We start from the raw sequence: 23,896 nt of genomic DNA, 5'->3' as shown, positions 1-23,896 counted from the left end.
GCTTGGAAAATAGTTTGTAAAAGAATACAGTTAGGGTCACAGTTTGACTCAAATTTCATTTGTAAGTTAGTCACACTAACTTAAACTTTCATATGTAAGTTTATCAATATAAAATCTTTTTTTTTTTTTTTACTTTCCAGATTTCTGTGGAAATTTAGCTTTCTTTATGAGAAAGTTAGCAGAAACTAAGCAAAGGTAAGCAAATAGGAAAGGTTCTCATAGTCATGAAGATATATCCACAGGTATATTTAGAACATATGCTATACCTGAGGCATTGTATTGGGTTGGCCAAAAAGTTCGTTCGGGTTTTTCCATCTCACAAAACCTGAACGAACTTTTTGGCCAACCCAATACTAGTCTCCGAGGACACAGAAGTGAACTAGACATAGTCCCTGCTTCTTAGAAAACCTGAGATAAAATGAACTGTAAGCCAAAAAGCATCCATACATAATCTCAAGTGTATATAAAAATATATAATATATATAAATATATACAAAACTGTATATAGAATTACAAAAGGAAACTGACAAGAAAGACAAATATCATACAATATTGCTTACATGTGGAATCTAAAAAAGTGTACAAATGAACTTATCTACAAAACAGAGACAAACTTATGGTTAACAGGTGTGCCAGGTCTTAGTTGCGGTACTTGGGATCTTCAAACTTTGTTGAGGCATGCAGAATCTTTAGTTGCGGCATGTGGAATCTTTAGTTGTGGCATGTGGGATCTAGTTCCCTGACCAGGGATCAAACCCAGGCCCCCTGCATTGGGAGCATAGAGTCTTAGCCACTGGACCACCAGGGAAGTCCCTAGTCTTAGTGCTTTTTAAAATTTCCCTATATATTTTTAACTGACAGTAAGAGAATTTTGAATGTGTCAACCAATTGTATCTTTTCTCATTGGTTATTAAAATCATTTTGCATGGTTTCAGCTGTCATAGTCATTTTTATGGTCCCATGTGTACAAATACAGGGCTGTCTGTACAGAAAAGGAGGAACTCGTTCATATTTATAGGGTTCAAAATACAAATATCAGCTCATATTACTTAACACCCACTTAGTTTAGAATCATGCTCTTCCAAATCCCTATATTACATCATTCAAGGATAGCTTGCCTCTTTGCTGTTAACAAGGATTATAAATGCACATTGTTAATATTTTTGGCAGGCCAAGAAATACAGCAGCAGCTGTATATAACAATTTATAATGCATCTCTTGGAAATGGTGCGTGAAATTCCCTAAAAAGTCCTTAAAGTATTAACTCCACGGTGACATTATTATTTGTCTTGCTGCAAATCCAGTTTCTATCTGTGTAGCTCCTGGCGCTACTAAGTCCAATGTCATTCAGGTAGGCACATTCCCCAACTCCTTTGATAACAAACCTAAAACCAAACACAAAAATATTAAAAAAGCATAGGTTGGACAGACATCTACATTCATTCCTCCTCTGTATTCTTCAGCACCCCTACTCCAGGTATTTTTCATGTGAACAAGAGAAAAGTGAAAATCTGTCATTCATATGGCTTCTTCGTAAATATATACCACGTCTGTATTTCGTTCCTTTTCTATTCTCAGAGTCCCTGCTTGAATATCAGAAGATTATCATCGTCCATACCAAATCCAGTTATGTTGTTTATCAGGTATTTAACTAGTGCTTGCTGTTGTAGCCAAGTGAACTGCTGCCATCAGCGGTGATAAAAGAAATTATCACATTTTGAGATATAGGGAAGTCATTCTGGCTTATACATGAGTTAACTTGAATTTTATGCTATCTAAAATGTGGCCTATCAAACATACATTTGTACATCCGCTTTAATTATTAAAGAAAAGGGCACATTGACCAGAAGTAAAGAATGACCATGTTAAAAATAAAAATTAGGGGCTTCCCTGGTGGCGCAGTGGTTGAGAGTCCGCCTGCCGATGCAGGGGACGCGGGTTCGTGCCCCGGTCTGGGAAGATCCCACATGCCGCAGAGCGGCTGGGCCCGTGAGCCAGGGCCGCTGAGCCTGCGCGTCCGGAGCCTGTCCTCCGCGACGGGAGAGGCCACAACAGTGAGAGGCCCGCGTACCGCAAAAAAATAAAAAAATAAAGATTAAATGCCCCTCTTCTTGGGACACCAATGCTTGTCCTCATTCAATGATAAGACTCCCTTCCCAGGGGCCAAGGCCATACTGGCCGGCTGTGTACATGCTGGTCCTTTTTTTTTTTATTTGAAACCTTGAAGAAATGTAACCCTGACTTGTTTAATGTTCTCTGTTCTGACAAGATATTAAATATAAAATATAAAACTCTGCTGGAAACGCTGCTTCTCTGGAGCAGTTTCTCAGAGTAATCTGCGAAGCAGGCTTCCGGGCTACTCCTCAGCTTGGCTCAAATAAAACTCTTTTCTATTCTTATTATTGATTGTTTATTGATTACTTCCATTGTCAGTGGCCATCAGTGAAGATTATTTTCAGTGTTGTCCTGACCTGTTTCATATAAGTGTGAAAATAAAACTATTTACTTAATAGTAAATTCTTAAAACGGCTTAGCTGTGATTGATGGAAGCGACAGGGCCCTTATATTTTATCTGCTCCAATGTAATGGTTAAATTCAAAATACCCCCACTGAAGTGTTCAGAATCCAAGGTATGCTCCTAAGTTCCTTCCAGAGATAATTTAGGGGGGATTCCCACGGGTTCCCTGACGACCTCCCTTTTGTGAATGGACGCAGCCGCTGGGAGAGTGGACTGAGGGTCTGTGGATATCAATGCTTCAGTGGCTTTTTGGGATTGTAGGACCCCTGCTGTGCATCAGCTGTTCTCTCTACATTCTAAATAGGGATTTCAGCACAGTTTAAGTCAGTGGATGAAAGTGGAAAAACTATGTCAAATGTCATCATTCTGCTAAGATTTCAATTGAAATCACAATAAGTGTTTCCAAAGGCACAGCTAATAAGTGGAAGAGCATACAAAGGATTTCTATTTTGCACCTCATAGAGCAGTAAGCCTTCCATGCTATTAAATTTATTTTCCCATAAGCACAACGCACACACATAACCACATGTAAACACAATAGAAGGAAAAGAAGACTAAAAACGTACGAGGCGTTATATTCAGTGCTGTCTGTCCATTTCCAAACATGATGTGATGATTCTCTTCTAAGGCCAATCCAATGGTCAGAAGGGCCTTTATATCTTTTCAGGAAGTTCTATTATAAAACACAGAAAGTAAAAACACGTGTCTCTTTCATATTACTCTTGAGTCTCTCTTCCCTCCAGCCTTCTCTCTTTGGGTGGCAGCCTGGTATAATTGAAAAGCTTAGACTCTGGAGGGAAACTATTCCCCGCTTCTCAGCTTAAGTCACTCAAATATCTCTAATCCTAAATTACATTAAAGTGACCATACATCCCAATTTGGGAAAGTCCCAGGTTATGCCTGTGGTTCCAGCATAATATTAATATTCTCACTTTCACTTCCCAAAATGTCCCAATTTGGATGATAAATTACATGATTACCATATTTCTTTGTACAATGGGAACAATACATCTAATTGAAGGTCAGCTATGAGGATTACATGAGAGAATGTATCTGAATTGTCTCACAGGGTTCCAGGCAGAGAATATACCCCAAACAAATATTAGGCACTAATATGCATCCCATGCCCCCAAGTCTACCCGGAATGGGGTCCTTCCTTATCTTTCAGCTTTCACCCTATGCAGCCTATATCTTTCTCAGGGTGCTAAGTATTCAACAAAGAACATGATCCAATAATATTTCTTACCAGCTCCTCCTTGGTTTCAAACTGACCAAGACCAGCTTCTAATGAGGTACAGAATGTCTGGCTGAACGTCCAATTCCTTGCGTCTTCAGAAAAATAAAAACACTTATTTCCAAATCCAATCCATTCTTTTGGGCAGGTAACATACAGAACATGTGAGACCGTCTTCGTGTTTCTCACTAAAAGTTGGACAGACACAGTGAATCATAACAAACACATTTTCTCATCCCTTTTATCTATTTTTCCACTTACCATCCTGAGGTCAGTCTTTTTTTTTACATATGTATATATACACACACATATATATATATACATGTGTATGTGTAGGTACAGTATAACCTAATTCCAAAATGAGGGATTTGAAGAAAAACATGGTCAAATATCAACTAGACTCTTGTACTTTTATGGCCTCCGCTAGTAGCATTTTGTTTTTCTTAAAATCTGAACAGGAGCTACTTTCTATAGGTAGACAAATTGTTAAAAATGTCTTCCATGCCCAAATGCGTGTGTTTTTCCCAATGAATAGTTTTCCTTTATACGTATTTTGGCACCACTCATTACATAATTTCCCTTATCATCATCTTATTTTGCTTCCAGAAACATATTCTTAAGTGCCTGGCTACATAATAAATACTCTCTGTGGATGCTGCCCAACTCTTGGTTATGTGCAGAATTGCTGAGCTGTAATGCACTACCAACTAATATTTCTAATGCCTCTTGGAATGCTACCAGCCTTAGCCACTTATAAAATACCAACTGCTACTCAATATGTGGAAATATGATTGCATTTCACTGCTTGTCAAAACAGCAGGCCTTTCTGAGATCATTTTTCTTTTTTTGGTTTCTGGGAGAATACAATATCGAGATCCATGATCACTTGCTGAGGGCAAGCTAGCAGTAGTTGGTTTTTCCTAAATGATTTTATTATATTGAGGATTTGCCTTGGAACAGAATGGTCTACAGAAACTAATATGTGAATAAATATATATTTTTTATATGGTGATCTTTTACCCCCGAGGTCAGTCTTGAAATACGTACATTCAATTGTTGCCTTCCTAAGTCATCACTAACAGTCTTATCCCAGGCACAAAAGTCACCAGTCCACTGGACTTCAAGCAGAGTACCTATGTATCTGACTTCCCAGGGGTACACGGACACTAATGGCTTTAAGGAATCAATTTCTGTAGCATTTAATTTCTGTAGTACTCTTTCCTAGTATCATACAGATCCCCTTTCCCACATCTTCCTTAGTATCAGTCCTTCTTACTCTTGACAAAAGAAAGGCAAACTCCTTGCCTTTCCTAGATTTTACTATGGTACATTTCTTAGGGGGTATAAAACCTTCTAGTAGGGCTTCCCTGGTGGTGCAGTGGTTGGGAGTCTGCCTGCTGATGCAGGGGACACGGGTTTGTGCCCCGGTCTGGGAAGATCCCACATGCCGCGGAGCGGCTGGGCCCGTGAGCCATGGCCGCTGAGCCTGCGCGTGCTCCGTAACGGGAGAGGCCACAACAGTGAGAGGCCCGCGTACCACACACACACACACAAAAAACCCAAAAACAAAAAACAAAAAAAACCCTTCTAGTAGACAAAACATAACACAGTTCAAATATTGATTTTAGTACCAAAAATACAACGTAGGGTTTCCTATGTCGTTTTTTGTTTTATACATATTTCTGCTAAATATATATGAAAATATTTGGGCCCTTGTTAGTTGCTCTGAAACCAGCAAGATTTCAGAGTGTAGGCTATGGGAAGAATAGATGTTTTTGTTCCATAACCTCACTTTTTCCTCCCTTATCCAATCTGATAGGAAATACTGTTGACTCAACTTTCAAAGTAGATAGATTCTGACACCTAGTCCCACCTCCACTTTTACCATCACTTTACCAAGCCACGGTCCTCTCTGGCCTGGATCTCTACAAGTTTTCCCTAATAGGTGTTCCTGAGTCTACTTTTACTTCTAACAATCTTTTCTCAAAGTAGCTGTCAAAATGATTATTCTACAGTGAAATGCAGATCATGGCATTCCTCTCCTACAATTTCCCTCTTCCTCATCCTCCCCACTACATTCAAAATAAAAGCTGAAGTCTTTTTTTTTTTTTTTTTTTTTTTTTTGCGGTACGCGGGCCTCTCACCGTTGTGGCCTCTCCCGTTGCGGAGCACAGGCTCCGGACGCGCAGGCTCAGTGGCCATGGCTCACGGGCCCAGCCGCTCCGCGGCATGTGGGATCTTCCAGGAACGGGGCACGAACCCGTGTCCCCTGTATCAGCAGGCGGACTCTCAACCACTGCGCCACCAGGGAAGCCCAAAGCTGAAATTTTTAACTGACTCATAAGGCTATTATCTCCCTGACCCCCAGCCCATTACTCTCCCTCATTCTCATTTTGCTTTAGCTGAAGAAGCCTCCTTGCTTTTCCTCCAACATACCAAGGAGATTCCTCCTTTGATTCTGCTTGTTCCTGCCACCTGGAATGCTTTCCCCATATAGCCACATGGCTCCTTCATCACCTTCAAAAGTTTGCTGAAAAGTCATCCTTTCAAGGAGGCTTACCCTGGCCCCTTGTATTCTTCAAACTGTTACCCCTATATTATAGTATCTGTGTCTTCCTGCTACAATATGAGTTCCCTGGGAGCAGGGATTTTTTTGTGTGTTTTGTTCACTGATATACCTCAGGCACTTCACACAGTGCCTGGCACATAATGGAGCTCAGTAACTATTTATCGACAACATGAACGTGTGAAGAACATAGTAAAGTTTGGAGAACAGGTAACTTACCTGACAAAAAAATGGAAAGTACCATCACAATTGTAGTCAGGACAATAATAATGATGATGCAAGGGTAAAACAGGATTAGAGGAGATGTAATTAGTAGGCGTTTTCTTTGGAGGTCTTTACCTATAAATACAAATGTCATAATCTCAATCTCATGAAGGTATTAGGAAGAAAAACTTAAATTTATCACAGAACCAACCTGTACAGTCAGCTGTACCTCAACTCCCCTATTGCCAACCCCCTTCACAAAAGGTCCAGGTCCACAAATGAGAACCACGGCCCAAGAAACTGTTTGTTTTCCCCTAGAGAATCTTCCAGTTATTGAAAGAAGAGCTAATGAGAGAATAAGAATCAGGGCGTCTCTGGTGGCGCAGCGGTTTAGAGTCCGTCTGCCGATGCAGGGGACACGGGTTCGTGCCCCGGTCCGGGAAGATCCCACATGCCACGGAGCGGCTGGGCCCGTGAGCCATGGCCGCTGAGCCTGCGCGTCCGGAAACAGGAGAGTCCACAGCGGTGAGAGGCCCGCGTACGGCAAAAAAAAAAAAAGGATAAGTGTTGACACTGCAATTTCCTTACAGCTGGAGAAGCGTGGATCAATGTACTTGTTTAGTCCTGTTCTACTGAACAGGACAGCGTCAGGTCTGAATAACTGAGAATTGTACTATTTACTAAAACTTCTAAGAATTATTCCCTGCCCAATGCTGATCAATTCCGTTCCACGATCACCCCTCATCATCCCTACAGGGCAGGAAGTAGCTAAGAGTGGTCACCGCCCCTTATCCCACAAGATTGTGGAATGGAAATTGACAGTGGGGAATTTTAATAGGGAAAAGCTAAATCAGACTCCATGTTCAATCTGTTTCTTTGATTTTAACCTTTGCTTTTTGTTGCTTTTCTTATTATAATCATACCTCATGGTTTGCCTCAGGGAACCCTGCCCCTCTGCCTGAATGTTATACTAAAGTGCCTTGGTTGGGCTCACAGGGAGACAATCTGACCCTGCCCACCTGTGAATGGCTGCAAGAAAGAAGAAATTAACCATCCCCTCACCGAGGCTGGTCATTCCAGGATATGTTTTGCAAGACTGATGGCCCTTTTACTTTACTTCCTCACCACCTCTGATTCTATAAAAGAAACTGGCATCCAGACCTGACAAGACAGTTTACTGGAGACACTAGTCTGCCATCTTCTCGGTCTGCCAGCTTTCCGAGTACAGTTGTATTCCCTGCCTCAACATCTCCTCTCTGATTCATTGGCCTGTCGTGTGGCGAGCTAAGTGAGCTGGCACTCAGTAACATGTTCAAAATTCTTCATTTCTTATTTTGCTTTGGCTTGATAAATTTTAGTGAGGCCCTCTCCTCCCCAAAGACCCCCGAACTCTGGCTTGCCTGAAAATGCAAACAAGCACTAAAGAAAGCACTGAGATGCATAACAGCTCATGTGTGCTCATGACCACGTGTCCCTGGGACACAAGTGAGAAGTGTTAACTCTGGAAATGACACCTGCTCTTCACACTCATGCTCTCTTTCCCCACAGGTGTTCTGTTCCCCTTCTTGCCCTATTTATAACATGAGAACCTTTTTAGAGCCCTTTTCCTATTGTAAGAGTCCTTGTGAATAATGTCTCTCTTTACTAAGTCCACACTATTGATACACAGTACAATATGGATGAATTTAAATGCATTACGCCAAGTGAAAAACAGTCAGACTCCGTAGACATTCTTCTAAAGCAAGAGTGTAAGAACTGAAAACAGATCAGTGGTTGCCAAAGGGTGAGGGAACGGGAAAGAAATGTTTACAAAGGGCATGGGCGTGGCCGGTGTGGAGCTGTTCTATATCTTGATTGTGATGTGGTTACATGATTATATGTATTTGTCGAAACTCATAGAAATGTAACCCAAGAGAGTGAATTTTACTGAATGTCAACTATACTTTGAAAAAGTTCTTGCTGACTTTCTTTTAACCACTACATTTCACGTATATCTTCCAGAATGATAGGGAACCTCAGTTTAAATGCTAGGCAGGGGAAAACAATATCGCATTGGCTTGTTTAAACAGTATACAACGACATTTGGATTTTGCCTCCATAAGAAAATCTCGACCTTCATTCTTTCTGGTTCTACATTAAAGCAAAATTGTCTTAGAAACTCAGTATGTTATGACTTCCATAATTTTTTTCATTGTTAGAAGAGTAAGACGTACATCTCCCCTTACACCTCTCCAATAAATCTCCTATTTGCCCCCTTACTAATCTTCTAAAAGTCCCCCCTTTTTCTTCTCCTTTATTTCCCTATATCTAGCTCCTAACACCCTCCCTTGTTTCATGTTCCATTTCTCTTTCTTGCTTACTTATTAATACTTCTCTTCTCCTTTTTTGTAGGGGAATAAAATTTGCCACCCCCAAATGTCTCTTTGGCACGTGGATTATTTCAAGCTGAAAACCATCAAGGCCCAAAAGACTCAGGAAGAATCTTTGACCATCCCCCTAACTGCCTAAAACAATTTAGATAGAAGGCCTGTTCCTGGAATAGAGCTATCACCAGAGATATCTGCAAAGATTAAGAGGTGAGTGTGATGATTTTAAACTGAACATGGCCTAAAGATCAGAGTCTACTCTTGTGTCCCTTGTCTCTGTGTGGCCCAGCAGACATTTATTCACCAAACATTTGCTTTTCCATATCCTTGTCAATGACCTTCCTCCCCTTTGAAGTCCCAAACCACTACCCCCAACATCTTTTGTCATTAGCTGGAGACAGTATTTAAGGTGAAGTTTTTGGCCATTTTAGTCTGTTACTCATTTTCCTGTGTCTCTCCCATGTATACATGTTATTAAACTTTTGTTTGATTTTCTCCTGTTATTTATCTCATGTCAATTTAATTCTTAAACCAGCCAGAAGAGCAGAGGAAAATTGCTTCCTTCCTAACACTCCTCTGGTGTGTCCTTTTTTTGTCTCCCTCTAAATTTGTATGCCTCTTATATTACACTCTGAACACAACAACCTTCAAATTTCTAGTTTGAAAAATGGTGTCAGAAATTATCTCACAGAAGAACAGAGAAATGAACCATATTACTGGTCTACTGGTTTTAACTTTTATTTTCATGTTCTAGAAAACTTAGTTAACTTACAGGAACAGTTTAAATTTCAAAAGAATAGGTTTCACATTTGCACTGGTCAAATAGTTTCGGTTATGTAATCACTTGACTTAGCTAGAAAAACATTAACGTTAAGAACTTCCTTTTTCATTAAGCATGAACCCTGTGTTTCAGGAACTACAATATCCTGTTGATAAAAAATAAAATTCAGGGAGGGGGGAAGGGAAGAAGAAAGAAGGAAATGTTTGTTTTTAGCAGAAAACAGAGGTTCAGTAAAAGGTATTCTTTCTGCTGGACTGAAATACAAGCACGTGTGAGCTATGTTCTTTTTCTTTCTCATCAAATTTGCTATAAACTACAAATGCTAAAGGGTTTGCTGGCGGTTGGGTTTAGCCTCCAACTCCCACCCTCAAACACCCACATCGGTTTTTAAATGACAAAGGATCTATATACCAATAGTTCCAGTTTCTGCAGGGACTTTTTTTTTGAGTCAATAATTATTCATGGTTTTATTAAACAAAAGTCTCCTTAGAGAACAGTAAGAAATTAATTCTCAGCTAACATCAACTGGGGCGAGGGGAAGGAGGTTACAATTTTTTTTTTTAATGCATGGATGTTGATAAATAACAAAATTAAACAGATACTATATTTCAACAAATGCTTTTACTAATCACTATGTTGTTTTAATACTCTGATGTCTCATTAAATCAAAACTCTTTAACTAAAATGATTATGTTTAAAAAATGCTCATATCATTTTTATGATCACTCCTGAAAATTTCTGGTAAGGCACATTTTATAAACTACTTTGGTAAGGTACTCTAAACAGGATGACATAAGGCTAGCTGAAGAGCCACCATAATCAAAGGGCCAGGGAATGAATAGGAAAGAGAGAAAGAGAGAGAGGAAGAGAGAGAGAGAGAGGAAACACAAAAGTACACCAGAGCCTGTGAGACAGAGAGAGAGAGACATAAAGAGGAAGAGAGACAAAGGGGGAAGCAAAGAGAAAATCATTTGGACACAGAAATGAGCCTCAATAGATTTTAGCTGAAATAGTTAATGATATCACTGAATATCAGATTTACCCTTGATTCCAAAAGGAAATTTTGTGGGGCACTTTTGTACCCAAAGGAAAGAAAATATACTTTTGTACTTAGTTAGAATTACTTTTTGAACAAAAAATTATGACTTTTATTTCTCCAAAGAAGACACACAGATGGCCAACAAACACATGAAAGATGCTCAACATCACTAATTATTAGAGAAACGCAAATCAAAACTACAATGAGGTATCACCTCACACTGGTGAGAATGAGGAAGGAAGTAGCTAAGAGTGGTCACCGCCCCTTATCCCACAAGAAGAAGAAAGAAGAAGTTAACCATCACACTGGTCAGAATGACCATCATCACACTGGTCAGAATGACCATCATCATACTGGTCACACTGGTCAGAATGACCATCATCAAAAAATCTACAAACGATAAATGCTGGAGAAGATGTGAAGAAAAGGAAACCTTCCTACACTGTTGGTGGGTATGTAAACTGGTACAGCCACTATGGAAGCTCCTCAAAAAACTAAAAACAGAACTACAATCCCACTCCTGGGCATATACCTGGAGAAAACCATAATTCAAAAAGATGCATGTACCCTAATGTTCATTGCAGCACTATTTACAATAGCCAGGACATGGAAGCAACCTAAATGTCCATCAACAGAGGAATGGATAAAGAAGATGTGTTACAAATATACAATGGAATATTACTCAGCCATAAAAAGGAACGAAATAGTGCCATTTGCAGAGACATGGATAGACCTAGAGACTGTTATACAGAGTGAAGTAAGTCAGAAAGAGAAAAACAAATATCATATAATATCACTTATATGTGGAATCTAGAAAAATGGTACAGATGAACTTATTTGCAAAGCAGAAATAGAGACACAGATGTAGAGAACAAACTTACAGATGCCAAGGGGGGGAAGGGAGGGGTGGCATGAATTGGGAGATTGGGGTTGACATATACACACTACTATGTATAAAATAGATAACTAGTGAGAACCTACTGTATACCACAGGGAACTCTACTCAGTGCTCTGTGCTGAACTAACTGGGAAGGAAAACTAAGAAAGAGGGGATATATGTATAACTGATTCACTTTGCTGCACAGCAGAAACGAAGACAACACTGTAAAGCAACCATACTGCAATAAATATTTCTTTTAAAATTGTGAGTTTTAATCCTATTTCTTCTAGAAAATGTGACACCAGGTCAAAGGTCACTTCAGAAGTGAAGCCATCTCCAACTCCCTAGGTTTCATTAAATATATTGTAGCACTAATCACATCAAATTGGAGTAACTCATTTGGCTGTCCTTGAGATGATGAAACCCTGAAATCAGGGTCTAAATACAATTTGTCTTTGTAGCCCAGTGTCTAACAAATAACAAATTCCAAGTATATGATTACTAGATTCAATCAGACTACAGAATAGGTGTCATGGTTAATTTTGTTTTTTTACATATACATGTATCTATTCTTTTTCAAATTCTTTTCCCATTTAGGTTGTTACCTAATATTGAGCTGAGTCCCCTGTCTATACAGTAGGTACTGGCAACTTTTATTAGTATATGTATTTCCAAATTGTTAGATATACCAAAAAAAAAAAAAAACCTCAAAAATAAATAAACAAAGGGGTGGGATAGGGAGGATGAGAGAAAAGCTCAAGAGGGAGGGGATATGGGGATATTCGTATACTTATAACTGATTCACTTTGTTGTACAACAGAAACTAACACAACATTGTAAAGCAGTTATACTCCAATAAAGATATATTAAATAAATAAATAAAAATTAAAAAAACAAATCCATTGTTGTCTGTTTGCCATGACTCTGGGATATAATGATCTGTTATTTAATATCATAATGTGACTTGCCAGGGTGCAGGTTGCCAGCAAGGACTAATAAAATAAACCCAGAGAACATTTTTCTCTTAGCCTCCTGTAACCTAATTCACTGTGCAGAAATATTTAAGTAACGTACACAGTAACACAATCACCAACACAACAATTACACACTTGTCCTCTCACCCACCTCTAGTCCCTCAAAACATCTCTCCTTCTATGGAGGTTAACTGTGAAGAATTATATTCCTGCAGTGCAATTTCTATCCTGCTGTCAGTGGTCAGTGGAATAAAAGCTGTTTTGTTTTGTCAAAGCTTATCAATTTTACCTTACCAGATCGTCCCTCCTCCATGCTTTCTCTGGAGGTAGGTTCTGTCTGTAAGATTTTCAAAGAAGCTTCCTCCACATTCATGCTTCTGCTTCATCAGGAGCACTTGGCACTGTCTCGAAATAGTTGCAAAAGCATGAACTGGGAGGGGAAACAGTTTGAATCTGAACAATCAGCTAAAAGAGAAGCAAAACTACCGCCCAGTAAGTGGGCTGTAAAGGAAATAAATGAAGCTGACAAGTCCTTTAGAATTTTAAAACGCAAAGTGCTTTTAACTTAGAAAGATTGGGGCTTCTCTAGTGGAGCAGTGGTTGAGAATCTGCCTGCCAATGCAGGGGACACGGGTTTGAGCCCTGGTCTGGGAAGATCCCACATTCCACAGAGCAACTAGACCCGTGAGCCACAACTACTGAGCCTGCGCGTCTGCAGCCTATACCCCACAACAAGAGAGGCCACGATAGTGAGAGGCCCGCGCACTGCGATGAAGAGTGACCCCCGCTCACCGCAACTAGGGAAAGCCCTCGCACAGAAACGAAGACCCAACACAGCCAAAAATAAATTAATTAATTAATTAATTAAAAAAAAAAAGATCAACTCCACAGACTTCTGTTCCCTGTCAAAATGGAATAACAGGGACCAGATTTACTTTCTTGCCTGAATCAACTAAAAAGAAAAAAAAGAAAATGTGTGAAAAAAAAATACTTTTCAATCACTGGGCATCAATCAATGAAGGGCAGTGATCTTCTGAAAACAAATTTGGTGAGTCCTGCAATTGCCCCAGCTACTGCCCAGAGACAGTTCTGTATGTGTGATTTAAGCAGGGGAAAACCAGAGAAATGCCAAGAGATTCCCTGAGGTGAAGAGGGGAAGCTCAGAGACAAGGGCTATGCAGATAGAGTATCAGAAAAGAAAGAGATACACAGCCAGAGGATTCTGGGGGTGTACAGAGTGTCCCCCTTGGGTATTCAGCAGTGTACTGATCAGCACTTGTGTATGAGGATGGAGGGAAAAAAACAGGAAATCACTAGAGGAAGCAGTATCCAGTGTTCCCATCCAGATGGGAATAGTGCCTGTTCAGACCAGCCAGACTGGGAAACCTCATCATTTATGGGGCCTTTTAGGAGTACTCATAAATATCTTGCTTCAGTGGTGGCGAACGATTAGCCATAGACTAAATGGTGACCTGATTGCTTCTAACAAATTGAGATGATAGGAAAAATACATATATCTTTTATATATGTAAAATGTTCCTGTTCCTGGCGCAAAGCTCCTAAAACCCTTGTAAATTCCTAAGTGATAATTGCACGAGGAGCATCTTTTGTTCTGATGAGGTGACTCTGGGTGGATGGGTTCCTGGAGGGGGTTGGTCACCAGCAAGACCATGTCATGATTCAGAAGCTTGGAATTATCAGCTCCACCCCCATCCTCCAGAGAGTGGAGAGGAGCTGGAAATGGAGTTAACCACCGATCATGCCTATTCAAGGAAGCCTCCATAAAATCTCAATTGCATGGCATTCAGAGAGCTTCCAAACTGATGAACGCATTCACACCAGGAGGGTGATGCCCCCAACTTCATGGGGATAGAGGCTCCTGCCCTCAAGACCCTCCCAGATCTCACCCTATATAATCTCTTCATCAAGCTGTTTATCTGTATCCTTTATCACACCCTCTAATAAACTGGTAAGCATAAGGGTTTCCCTGAACTCTATGAGCCACTCTGGCAAATTAATCAAAATCGAGGAGGGGGTCATGGTAATCTCTGATTTGTAGTCAAATTGAACAGAAGTTATGGGTAACCTGGGGGCCTACTACTTGCACTGGCATCTGAAGTGGGAAGCAATCTTGTGGGACTGGGCCCTTAACCTGTGGGATCTGATGCTATCTCCAGGTTGATAGTATTAGAATTGAGTTAAATCGTGGGACACCAGGCTAGTGTCATAGAGAATTGCTTGTTTAGGGGAAAAATCTCGTGCATTTGGTGACCAGAAGTGAACAGAAGTGAAGAGTTCTGTGTGCATAGTAAAGGAGATTCACGGGGAAGAAACACCAATTAGGAAGGACTGTAGACTTTTCCTTTACACAAATCTTAAAAGGAAGACTCAAAAGGCTAGAACCATTTCCAAATAATTTAACTGTGTCTCAGAACAAATTCAAGAATACTTAGAGAAATGCAAAAATATCCAATACCCAACAAGGTAAAAACTCACAATCTCTGGAATGCTATCAAAGATTGCAAAGAAGCAGGAAATCATGACCCATGATGTGAAGAAAATGAGCCAATACAAACAGGCCCAGGAATGAAACGGAGCAGGACCCTGTGGGACTCCTGGGCATGGAAGTCTTTCTGTCCCCCATTTCTTGTTTGTAAGGAATAGACTCCAGCCTCCATGACCTTCCCTGAGTTCTAAAGGCAGATTAGAACAGTTGCTAATCAGGGAAGGGAGGGGATGCAGAGACAAGGGAGGAACAGTCAAGAAACAACAGTGCAGCCTTGGGGCAGGGCGCTGGTTCTGCCTCAAGGGATACACATAACAATATCTTTAAGGTCTTTATAGAACTAAACCCCCCAACAAGTGAAAGATGTCAGCATTCTTCATTCCAGATTAAAGTAACCAGAGAAGCTCTTCGAGCAGACCACCTGAGGCCAGATTTAAGGAACCACAGAAACTCATTAGATTACCTGAGACCAGATTAAAGGAGTGCAGTCCCTGCACACACCCTAATCTTATCAGCAACCCCAGTTCTTGAACCATTGCTAAAACTCCACACCAAATTCCCCTGGATTGGGACACACAGTTTTTCAGGGCATGGGCCCGCTGTGTCCCCCTTTGCCTGGCAAAGCAATAAAGCTATTCTTTTCTACTGCACCCAAAATTCTGTCTCTGAGATTTGATTAGGCAGTGTGGGACTCGAGGGACATTGTTCCAGCTAATGATTAAGAACTCTCCAGACAATAGGGGCTTCTTAGACAATGGGTGAATTTCCAGGATGTCCGGCCCCCTTCCGAGAAGGAGGGAGATAAACAAAATGTAAAAAAGGTATCTGTCAAAGACCAATCAGGAAGCTGGGGACAAGTTCCCTCTCTGGTCCGAGCCTAAGCCGGGACCAATCAGCAGGAAAACACAACCAAATCTGTAATTTACATACGGGGAAGTGGGAACCTATAAAACTGACATATTCGCGCCCAAAAGGGGTTCCTTCTTCGACCTCCTGCGTGAGGACCAAGGAACCCCGGTGCACCGGCCTTCAATAAACCTCTTGCGTTTTGCATCGACTTCCGACTCTTGTTGTTTCCTGGGCGAGTCGAAACTCCTAGGAGACCGCGCAGGTCTAACAGCACCAGTGCACAAAGGGCTGAGCTTTCAGCATCAGGAATAATACAGATATTACAAATAGCAGATAAGGAAATCAAAATGTTTCTATAACTATTAAGTACAGTCACAGAAGATATTTAAGAAAAGGTACAAACCCAACTTCTAGTGACAAAAACTGCAATTTCTTGCGATGAAAAATTCCCTGACTAGATTAATGGCAGGTTAGACTTGCAGGAGAAAAGATTGGTGACCTTGAAAACATAGCAACAGATGTTTGAATAAATTCCATAACAAATTGTCACCGAATCCCTAAGGAGAAGATCATTTCCTGTTGACAAAAGTTACTATTAGTAACTTTATTATTAAGCATTACTCCTTAGTATTATTTTGTGAAACGTCCAGAATTTTGCCATACCAGACAACATGAATGAGATTTACTTTACCTTGGTATAGAAAAAAACATTTTCACAGGGAAAATATTCCACAGATATCACTAAACATCTACTCTAATGGATAAAATGAAAAAGGTCAGTATATAATTTCTTAGGGATGATATAAAACAACTGGAACGCTTATACACTGTTGGTGGGGGTATAAATATTTATAGAAATTTTGGAACACTCTTTGACATAACAACTAAAGTTGATCATAGCTAAACCATGATCCAGAAATTTTAGTCACATTGCCCCCCCCCAAATAAACACATATGTACATAAAAAGACATACACAAAATCGCTATAGCAGAATTATTTGTAATAGCCAACAACTGAAAACTCAGATGCCCATTAATAGGAGAATGGAAAAATATTGTGGTATATTAATACAATGGGATACTATTCAGCAATGAGCATGAACAAACTCTTGCTATAGGCAACGACATGGGTGAATCTCAAAAACATAATGTTCAATACAAGAAAACAGGCACAATAGAATACACCTTGAACTGTTCAAGTTATAAAAAGCTCTGAAACAAGCAAAAGTAATCTCTGGGGTTAAGAAGATTCTTTTGGCGGCAAGAAGGGAATAGTGATTTGCAGAACAAGAAGGCTTGAGTGCGGCCGGTAATATCCTATTTAACGATTAGGGTGGTGGTTATAGTTACATGAAAATTAAGTATAATCTTGTGATACGTAACTGTTCACTATACTAAAATAATAATATTTATTAAATATATCTGTGTGAGAAACAATATCTGTTTAAAAAAAATAGTGCACATCAAATGCGCAAGAATAGGTGCCTATGGAGGGGCAAAAATGGGACTTAAAGGAGGATAAGTGAAACAGGAGAGGCTTTAAACGGTCCATAATGATAGTGTGACATCAACTTGGTCTGCAACTAACTTACCAACTATACTGCTTGTGGCCCAAGGGCCAGGGAGTGTTTCTCTTTGGGAAAAGACTTCATGGGGGTTGACGGCACTTACACTGAAGCTTAAAGGAAAGATAGGATTTAGACAAAGTTGAACTTGTTATTTCAGCTATAGGGAACGAGGTAGAATTATGATTCTATACCCTGCTTACACATTTGAATCACTAGGAGGCTTTTAAAAAATGATTCTAAAGCACCAGGAGAGCCTAATTAAATCAGGATCTCTGGGGGATGGTATTTGAGCGTCCATATTTTCTGAGATGTTCCCCCACCACCGCCCCCCCCCCGCCCCCCGGCTCGACCAAAATGATTCTAAAAGGGAGCCTATACTGGGAACCGCTCGTGTAGAGTGCATCAATAAGGGAAGTTTAAATATTGATAACAATGGTGTTTGGTGCTATAAAGGTAGATTAGAGACAGTAAATGGCCATGGATATAGCCACTGGGGACCATGCAATGGGGTATCAATAATCAGAATGGTGCTTTGAGATCTAGTATGGCAGTGGCTTGTAAGATGGCAGAGAGGTGGAAGAAATTAGATGTAAGTTAATGATAGCATATTTCATTTGTAAAAAAAATATTTTTTCGTATGTTCTTTTCTTTTTCTATATTTTAAGTTTTAAACTTCTCAAGCCCAGTTTTTCTTTTGGTGTTTACACTTGGAATGCTGGTCATTCTAATGACTGCCAGTAGAAAGCAGCTCTGAAAGGTAAGAGAATAGAATATTGTGATTAGCTTTTTTTAACTCAGCATAGTTCTCTGGCAATTCATCCAAATTGTTATGTGTATTAAGACTTCACTCCTTTTTTTTTTAAAATTAATTAATTAATTAATTTACTTTTGGCTATGTTGGGTCTTCGTTTCTGCGCGAGGACTTTCTCTAGTTGCGGCGAGCTGGGGCCACTCTTCATCGCGGTGCGCGAGCCTCTCACTGTCGCGGCCTCTCTTGTTGCGGAGCACATGCTCCAGACGCGCAGGCTCAGTAGTTGTGGCTCACGGGCCTAGTTGCTCCGCGGCATGTGGGATCCTCCCAGACCAGGGCTCGAACCCGTGTCCCCTGCATTGGCAGGCAGATTCTCAACCACTGCGCCACCAGGGAAGCATGGGACTTCACTCCTTTTTATTGCTGAGTAGTATTCCATGGTGTGGATGTATGCTAGTTTGTTTAACCATTCCTCTATTAAAGGACATCTCTTTCTTTTTTCCAGTTTTGGATTATCATGAATAAAATGGCTATAAACATTTGTGCAGAGGTATTTGTGTGAAATACGTGTTCCTTTCTCTGGGATAAATACTCAGAATTATGATTGGGTTGTATGGTAATTGTACATTTACTTTAAAAAAAAAAGCCAAACTTTTCCAGAGTCACTATTCTATTATACATTCCCACCAGCAACGTATGAGTGAATCAGGTTCTCCACATCTTCCCTGCATTTGAGGTCAGAGTTTTTTTGTTTTGTTTTGTTTTTTGCGGTACGCGGGCCTCTCACTGTTGTGGCCTCTCCCGTTGTGGAGCACAGGCTCCGGACGCGCAGGCTCAGTGGCCATGGCTCACAGGCCCAGCCGCTCCACGGCATGTGGGATCTTCCCGGACCGGGGCATGAACCCGTGTCCCCTGCATCGGCAGGTGGACTCTCAACCACTGCACCACCAGGGAAGCCCATGTCAGTGTTTTTTAATTTAGCTGTACTGAGGGTTGTGGAGTAGTCTCTCACTGTGGTTTTAATTAGCATTTCCGTAATGGCTAAAGATGTTGAGCATCTTTTCATGTGTTTATTTGTTCTGTTTATCCTCTTCAGTGAAATGTATCTTTATGATTTTTGCCCATTTTGTAATTAGAGTCTTTGCATTTTTGCTGTTGGGTTTTGAGGATTTTTTCTATATTATAAATATACATTTCCACCAACCCTTTCATCTAGATGTGGCCACAGAAATAATTCTCACTAATGTGAATGTGAATCAAGGTGAGGTATGTCGCTATGTCACTGGGCACAGACCTTCCAGAAATGGACTTGAGGCAGGAGATAGATGGGCCCCAGGCTGAAGAGCTGGAGTTTGTCCCCTGTGGACAGATACTCCAAGTTGAAGAGGAGAAGCTAAGCCCTGCCCAGATAAGAGACCATATATTTCTCATTTTCAAGGTCAAGGAGACCTTCCCGACTGTACATGCTCAGAGAGGCTCTTTGGAGGTCAAAAAGGGGAGTGATGTCAACCTACCCATAGGCCTCTTGGCTAGAATCCATCTTGGCTAAGAGATGCACACACACACATGGGAGAACCCTGAGATGTACCAAATATGGACTCAGAACCAGGCAAAGCAAGATGATTGGCCAAAGGAAACCCAGAAGAAATGCCCCATAAAAGTGATTCAAACTACCATGAGGGCGCAACTCTCTCTTGAGCCTGCCCACATGTGCCTATTCACACGTACTCTTTTTCTCCCTAATAAACACTTCACGTGTTTCACTACTTTCCGTTTCTTTGTGGAAATTCATTTTCTGCAAAGCCGTACTGACCAGGGCCTTGTCGCTGGCCACTGGTCTAGTGGTTAGGATTCAGCCCTCTCACTGCCACGACCTGACTTCAATCTCTGGTCAGGAACCAAAATCCTGCTTCAAGCTGCTTCAGGCTGAGGACACCCAAGCTCAGACATGTCTTCACAAAAGCTTTCCCCTTTCTCTATTTAGGTGAAAATATCAAGGAGACCTTAGAGGTGGCGGCACAGCCTCAAGATAAAAGAAACTTATGTCCCTGAATTTCCAGGAAAGAAAGCTGCACTCTGACCAGTAATTCCTGTGACCAGTAATTCCACAGCTACATGAGTTATAAGTAAACATATACTGTGCTATCAATGAAATTTAGGGAGTTATCTACTGCAGCAGCTGTGTAACACATCTAGTTAGAGTGGCAGCCCCATTTCTTCATGTTTTTTGTATTCCTAATCATTTATCATCCAATCACGCAACACAACAGAGTAGCCCCACTCACCACAACTAGAGAAAGCCTGCGCACAGCAAAGAAGAACCCATACAGCCAAAAGTAAATAAATAAATTTATGTAAAAAAAAAGAAAAGAAATTATTATGGAGTAATCACAGTTCAGCATACAAAAATGGAGTTGGGAGGCCACTGAGGGCCTGATTTCAGAACTAAAGAACTTGAACTTTGTTTGTATTGTACCAGATCCAAGGACAGAACATCTGCCACCTTCTTCGGTTTCAAGGGCGCCCCTCCCCGCCTTGCTTCCTTTTGGTTTCAAGTTTCCCCCTCCTGCCTTGTGGCCTTGTGGTTATGCAACTATTTCAAATTCAACCAATCCTTGCTTAACAAGCACCCTCAACTTCTCCAATGATAGCTCTTGACAAGGTTTAAAACTAACCGGGGCTTCTTGCTTTTGTCTCTTATAAACTTCCTCCATTTTTTTAGCCTGGCAGGTCACAACTCCAGAGCTTCCTGAATCTGTGTCTCCAGGCTTTAGCTCTAACAATTCCCCAATAAATGCCTCTTTATCTCAACCAGGTCTTTGTTTCTGAAATTTCAGTTAATAAGAGCAGTATGTTAAGAAGACAGTGGCACAATTAACCTGTATGACACCTGGATGGGAACTTTTTGTTTTAACATACGGTATTCTGCCAGAGGGAGCTCGAGGATATTCAGACCCAGCTTAAAGGCAATTCTCCCCAAGAAAGTTGGGAGATTTGTGTTCCTGGAATGGAGGGGGCCAGTTCTAGAGGGGGCCATGCCAGTTCCAAAGGGATCTCTATTTTCCAATTAAGATACCAACCTGGGGTTGGGGTGCACTGAGACATAAAAAGAGGGAGGGACCCTGAACCAGGTCACTAGGAATGCCTGCCGCAGTCTCCCAGTCTTTCAAAGCCCTTAATCCCCAGACCACAGGGCCTGTCCTAAGGAATCTCCCACTCACTCCCTAAAGTTGCGCAAACTCCCATGAAGAGGGCGGCTTAGGGGCCCAGGCATCTGGGGAGAAATCAGGTCACATTTCTTGAAATCATCTGTCTAGGCCAGACCCTCACCCCTGTTGGGAAAGCCCTGGAGAGTTCACAGCCTGGGTGAAACCAAGGAAGGCGTTTTCTTCTTCCTCTTCTCGGTTCTCCCGTTGGCGGCTCCTCTTTTCACTGTGACCTGGTGCTGGAGCGGTGGCGGCCCAGTGGGGATGGCTGGTCTCAGGGCTATGAACTCTCTGCCCCCCCCCCCCCCCCCCGCGCGCTCTCCAGGGGGCTCCAGCTTCGGGGTCTGCGCCCACATCCCTCCCCATCCGCGGCCCCTCCTGGACGGTCTCTGGCTTCCAGGCCTCAACCTTCTGCCACCGCCTGGGGCAGGCCAGGAAGCAGGCACTGGCAGTAGACCAGAGGGCAGTAGATATCCCACGGCCGGATGTCACGCCCAGCTTTTTTTAACCCAGTTTTGCTTCCTGTTTTTCATTTGCCAGGGCTTCGAGGCAGAAGAGAAAGTCAGAACCGTTGTAAACAGGATGCCTTCAGGTTAGGGGTCTTTAGTTCCTTTCCAAAGTCGCCTGAGGACACTGAAACTTGCGGAGCGCCTGATGGGGTCCTGGTGGGTTAACAGTGGATCAAAGAAGACTGCCCGCTGCTCAGGCTGTCTCCCAAACCGGGTCCCTTCCTGGCAAAGCAGGGGAAAGTCTGCAGCAGGCCACAGGCTGGTTGCCACGCTGGCCTACCAGAGGTGGGGACGAGGCTGTCTAACCTGTGTTAACCAAGACTTTTGAGAACAGAAAACCCTGCTTGTGACCACACACACACACACACACACACACACACACACACCCGAAAGGTGTTAGCTCAGGTCTCAGGAGGCACAGATCAAAAAGCATTGAGTTGCATGCGTTCCAGGACTACAAAATGGGGAAAGCTCACAGAGGCAAAAAACTGCAAGGTTACATAAATTGTCAAGAATTCGGATTGGAGCTGGCAAGAAATAAGGGTGCTTGTTTAAACAAGAATGTGTTGGGGTTCAAAATGGTTATACAGTTGCAGGGCAGGGAGGGGGGCACTTGGAAACAGTGTCTGCAGCCGGCAGCTGCTTGCAAATATCGTGAAAATGGCTGGTGGTGTTCTTAAATTAGATACAGTTCCGAAAGTTCAAGTCCTCAGTGATGCAAGAATGCATCTGAAACCACATCCACCGATGGCCACCTGGCTCCATTCTGGATGTGTGAACCATAGTTACTCCATTTTGATTTTTAAATGATCTTAAATATAGCATCACCTGTCTCCATCACACTTTCTCGGACTTCCTTGGGGTGATCAGATCTCAAAGCTGAGGATCTGTCCACAGTGAGATTGGTCCAGGTGGAAAGGAGTTTAGGAACATGTTCTCAAAACAATACCATAACTGCAAACATCAGTCTTTGATCAACAGATTTTTTTTTTCTGGTGGCTTATTTTCATCCCTGAAATGATTTAGAAGTTTCATCAAGGGGTTATAATAAAAAGCAGATGACTCTTTAGAAGACAGCTTGGCAGTCTCTTAAGAAATGAATACACTCATCATATGATCCAACAATCTCACTTTTTGGCATTTACACGAATGAGTTGAAAACTGAAGTTTAGGGGCTTCCCTGGTGGCGCAGTGGTTGAGAGTCCGCCTGCCGATGCAGGGGACGCAGGTTCGTGCCCCGGTCCGGGAAGATCCCACGTGCCGCAGAGCGGTTGGGCCCGTGAGCCATGGCCGCTGAGCCTGCGCGTCCGGAGCCTGTGCTCCGCAACGGGAGAGGCCGCAGCAGTGAGAGGCCCGCGTACTGCAAAAACAAAAACAAAAACAAAAACCTGAAGTTTATGCCAAACCTACACAGGTGTGTTTATAGCAGCTATATTCATGACTGCCAAAACTTGGAAGCAACCAAGATGCCTGTCAATATATACACGGCTAAACACACTGTAGACGCTCCAAACAATGGCATCATATTCAGGGACTTTGTTAGGAGGACTGAAATGGAAGTCGCCTTGTTCAGGCTTCAGAGGCGATATTAGGCCGCTAACTGATTTGTGATCTTGCCTGGACCACGTGCCTGTTTGGGAGCTGTGGCCAGCAAGGCCGGCGGCACTTAAGATAAAGAAGGGAGAGGATCGTGCAGTTCCATGAGCCTCAGGGACCTGGCCAGTTCCCGGGGATCTAGAAATTCTTATGATACACGAAATGAGATAAACAGCATCGTTGAAGAAACCCCAAGCTGCGTATTTGCAGGCACACTGATGATACCAGTTTGTGGCCTGGTATTATCAGCGGGACTCCCCTAAACTGCAATTTGAAGTCTCACCCGTGGAGTGGACGCACTGCCCGGGACCTTGCCCAGTTGGGACTCCGGATTGCTGTTTTTGGGAAT

The 23,896-nt window shown here is 41.9% G+C and overlaps 1 protein-coding gene across 1 annotated transcript; it reads right to left on the bottom strand.

Moving 5' to 3' along the window:
- Positions 1 to 453: 453 nt before the first annotated feature.
- Positions 454 to 13,010, bottom strand: CLEC2D (C-type lectin domain family 2 member D). Its single transcript, XM_012537233.3, has 5 exons — positions 12,857 to 13,010; positions 6,538 to 6,657; positions 3,765 to 3,940; positions 3,085 to 3,191; positions 454 to 1,385 (listed from the first exon to the last, which is right to left on the bottom strand). The coding sequence occupies exons 1-5, from the start codon at positions 12,933 to 12,935 to the stop codon at positions 1,253 to 1,255; spliced, it is 615 nt and encodes a 204-aa protein (XP_012392687.1). The 5' UTR covers positions 12,936 to 13,010; the 3' UTR covers positions 454 to 1,252.
- Positions 13,011 to 23,896: the final 10,886 nt, after the last annotated feature.

The sequence above is a fragment of the Orcinus orca genome, chromosome 11 (genome assembly GCF_937001465.1).
Source record: "Orcinus orca chromosome 11, mOrcOrc1.1, whole genome shotgun sequence".
NCBI lineage: Eukaryota > Metazoa > Chordata > Mammalia > Artiodactyla > Delphinidae > Orcinus > Orcinus orca.
Note: the sequence above shows the minus strand (reverse complement) of the source record. Positions and strands in the feature narration are given on the sequence as shown.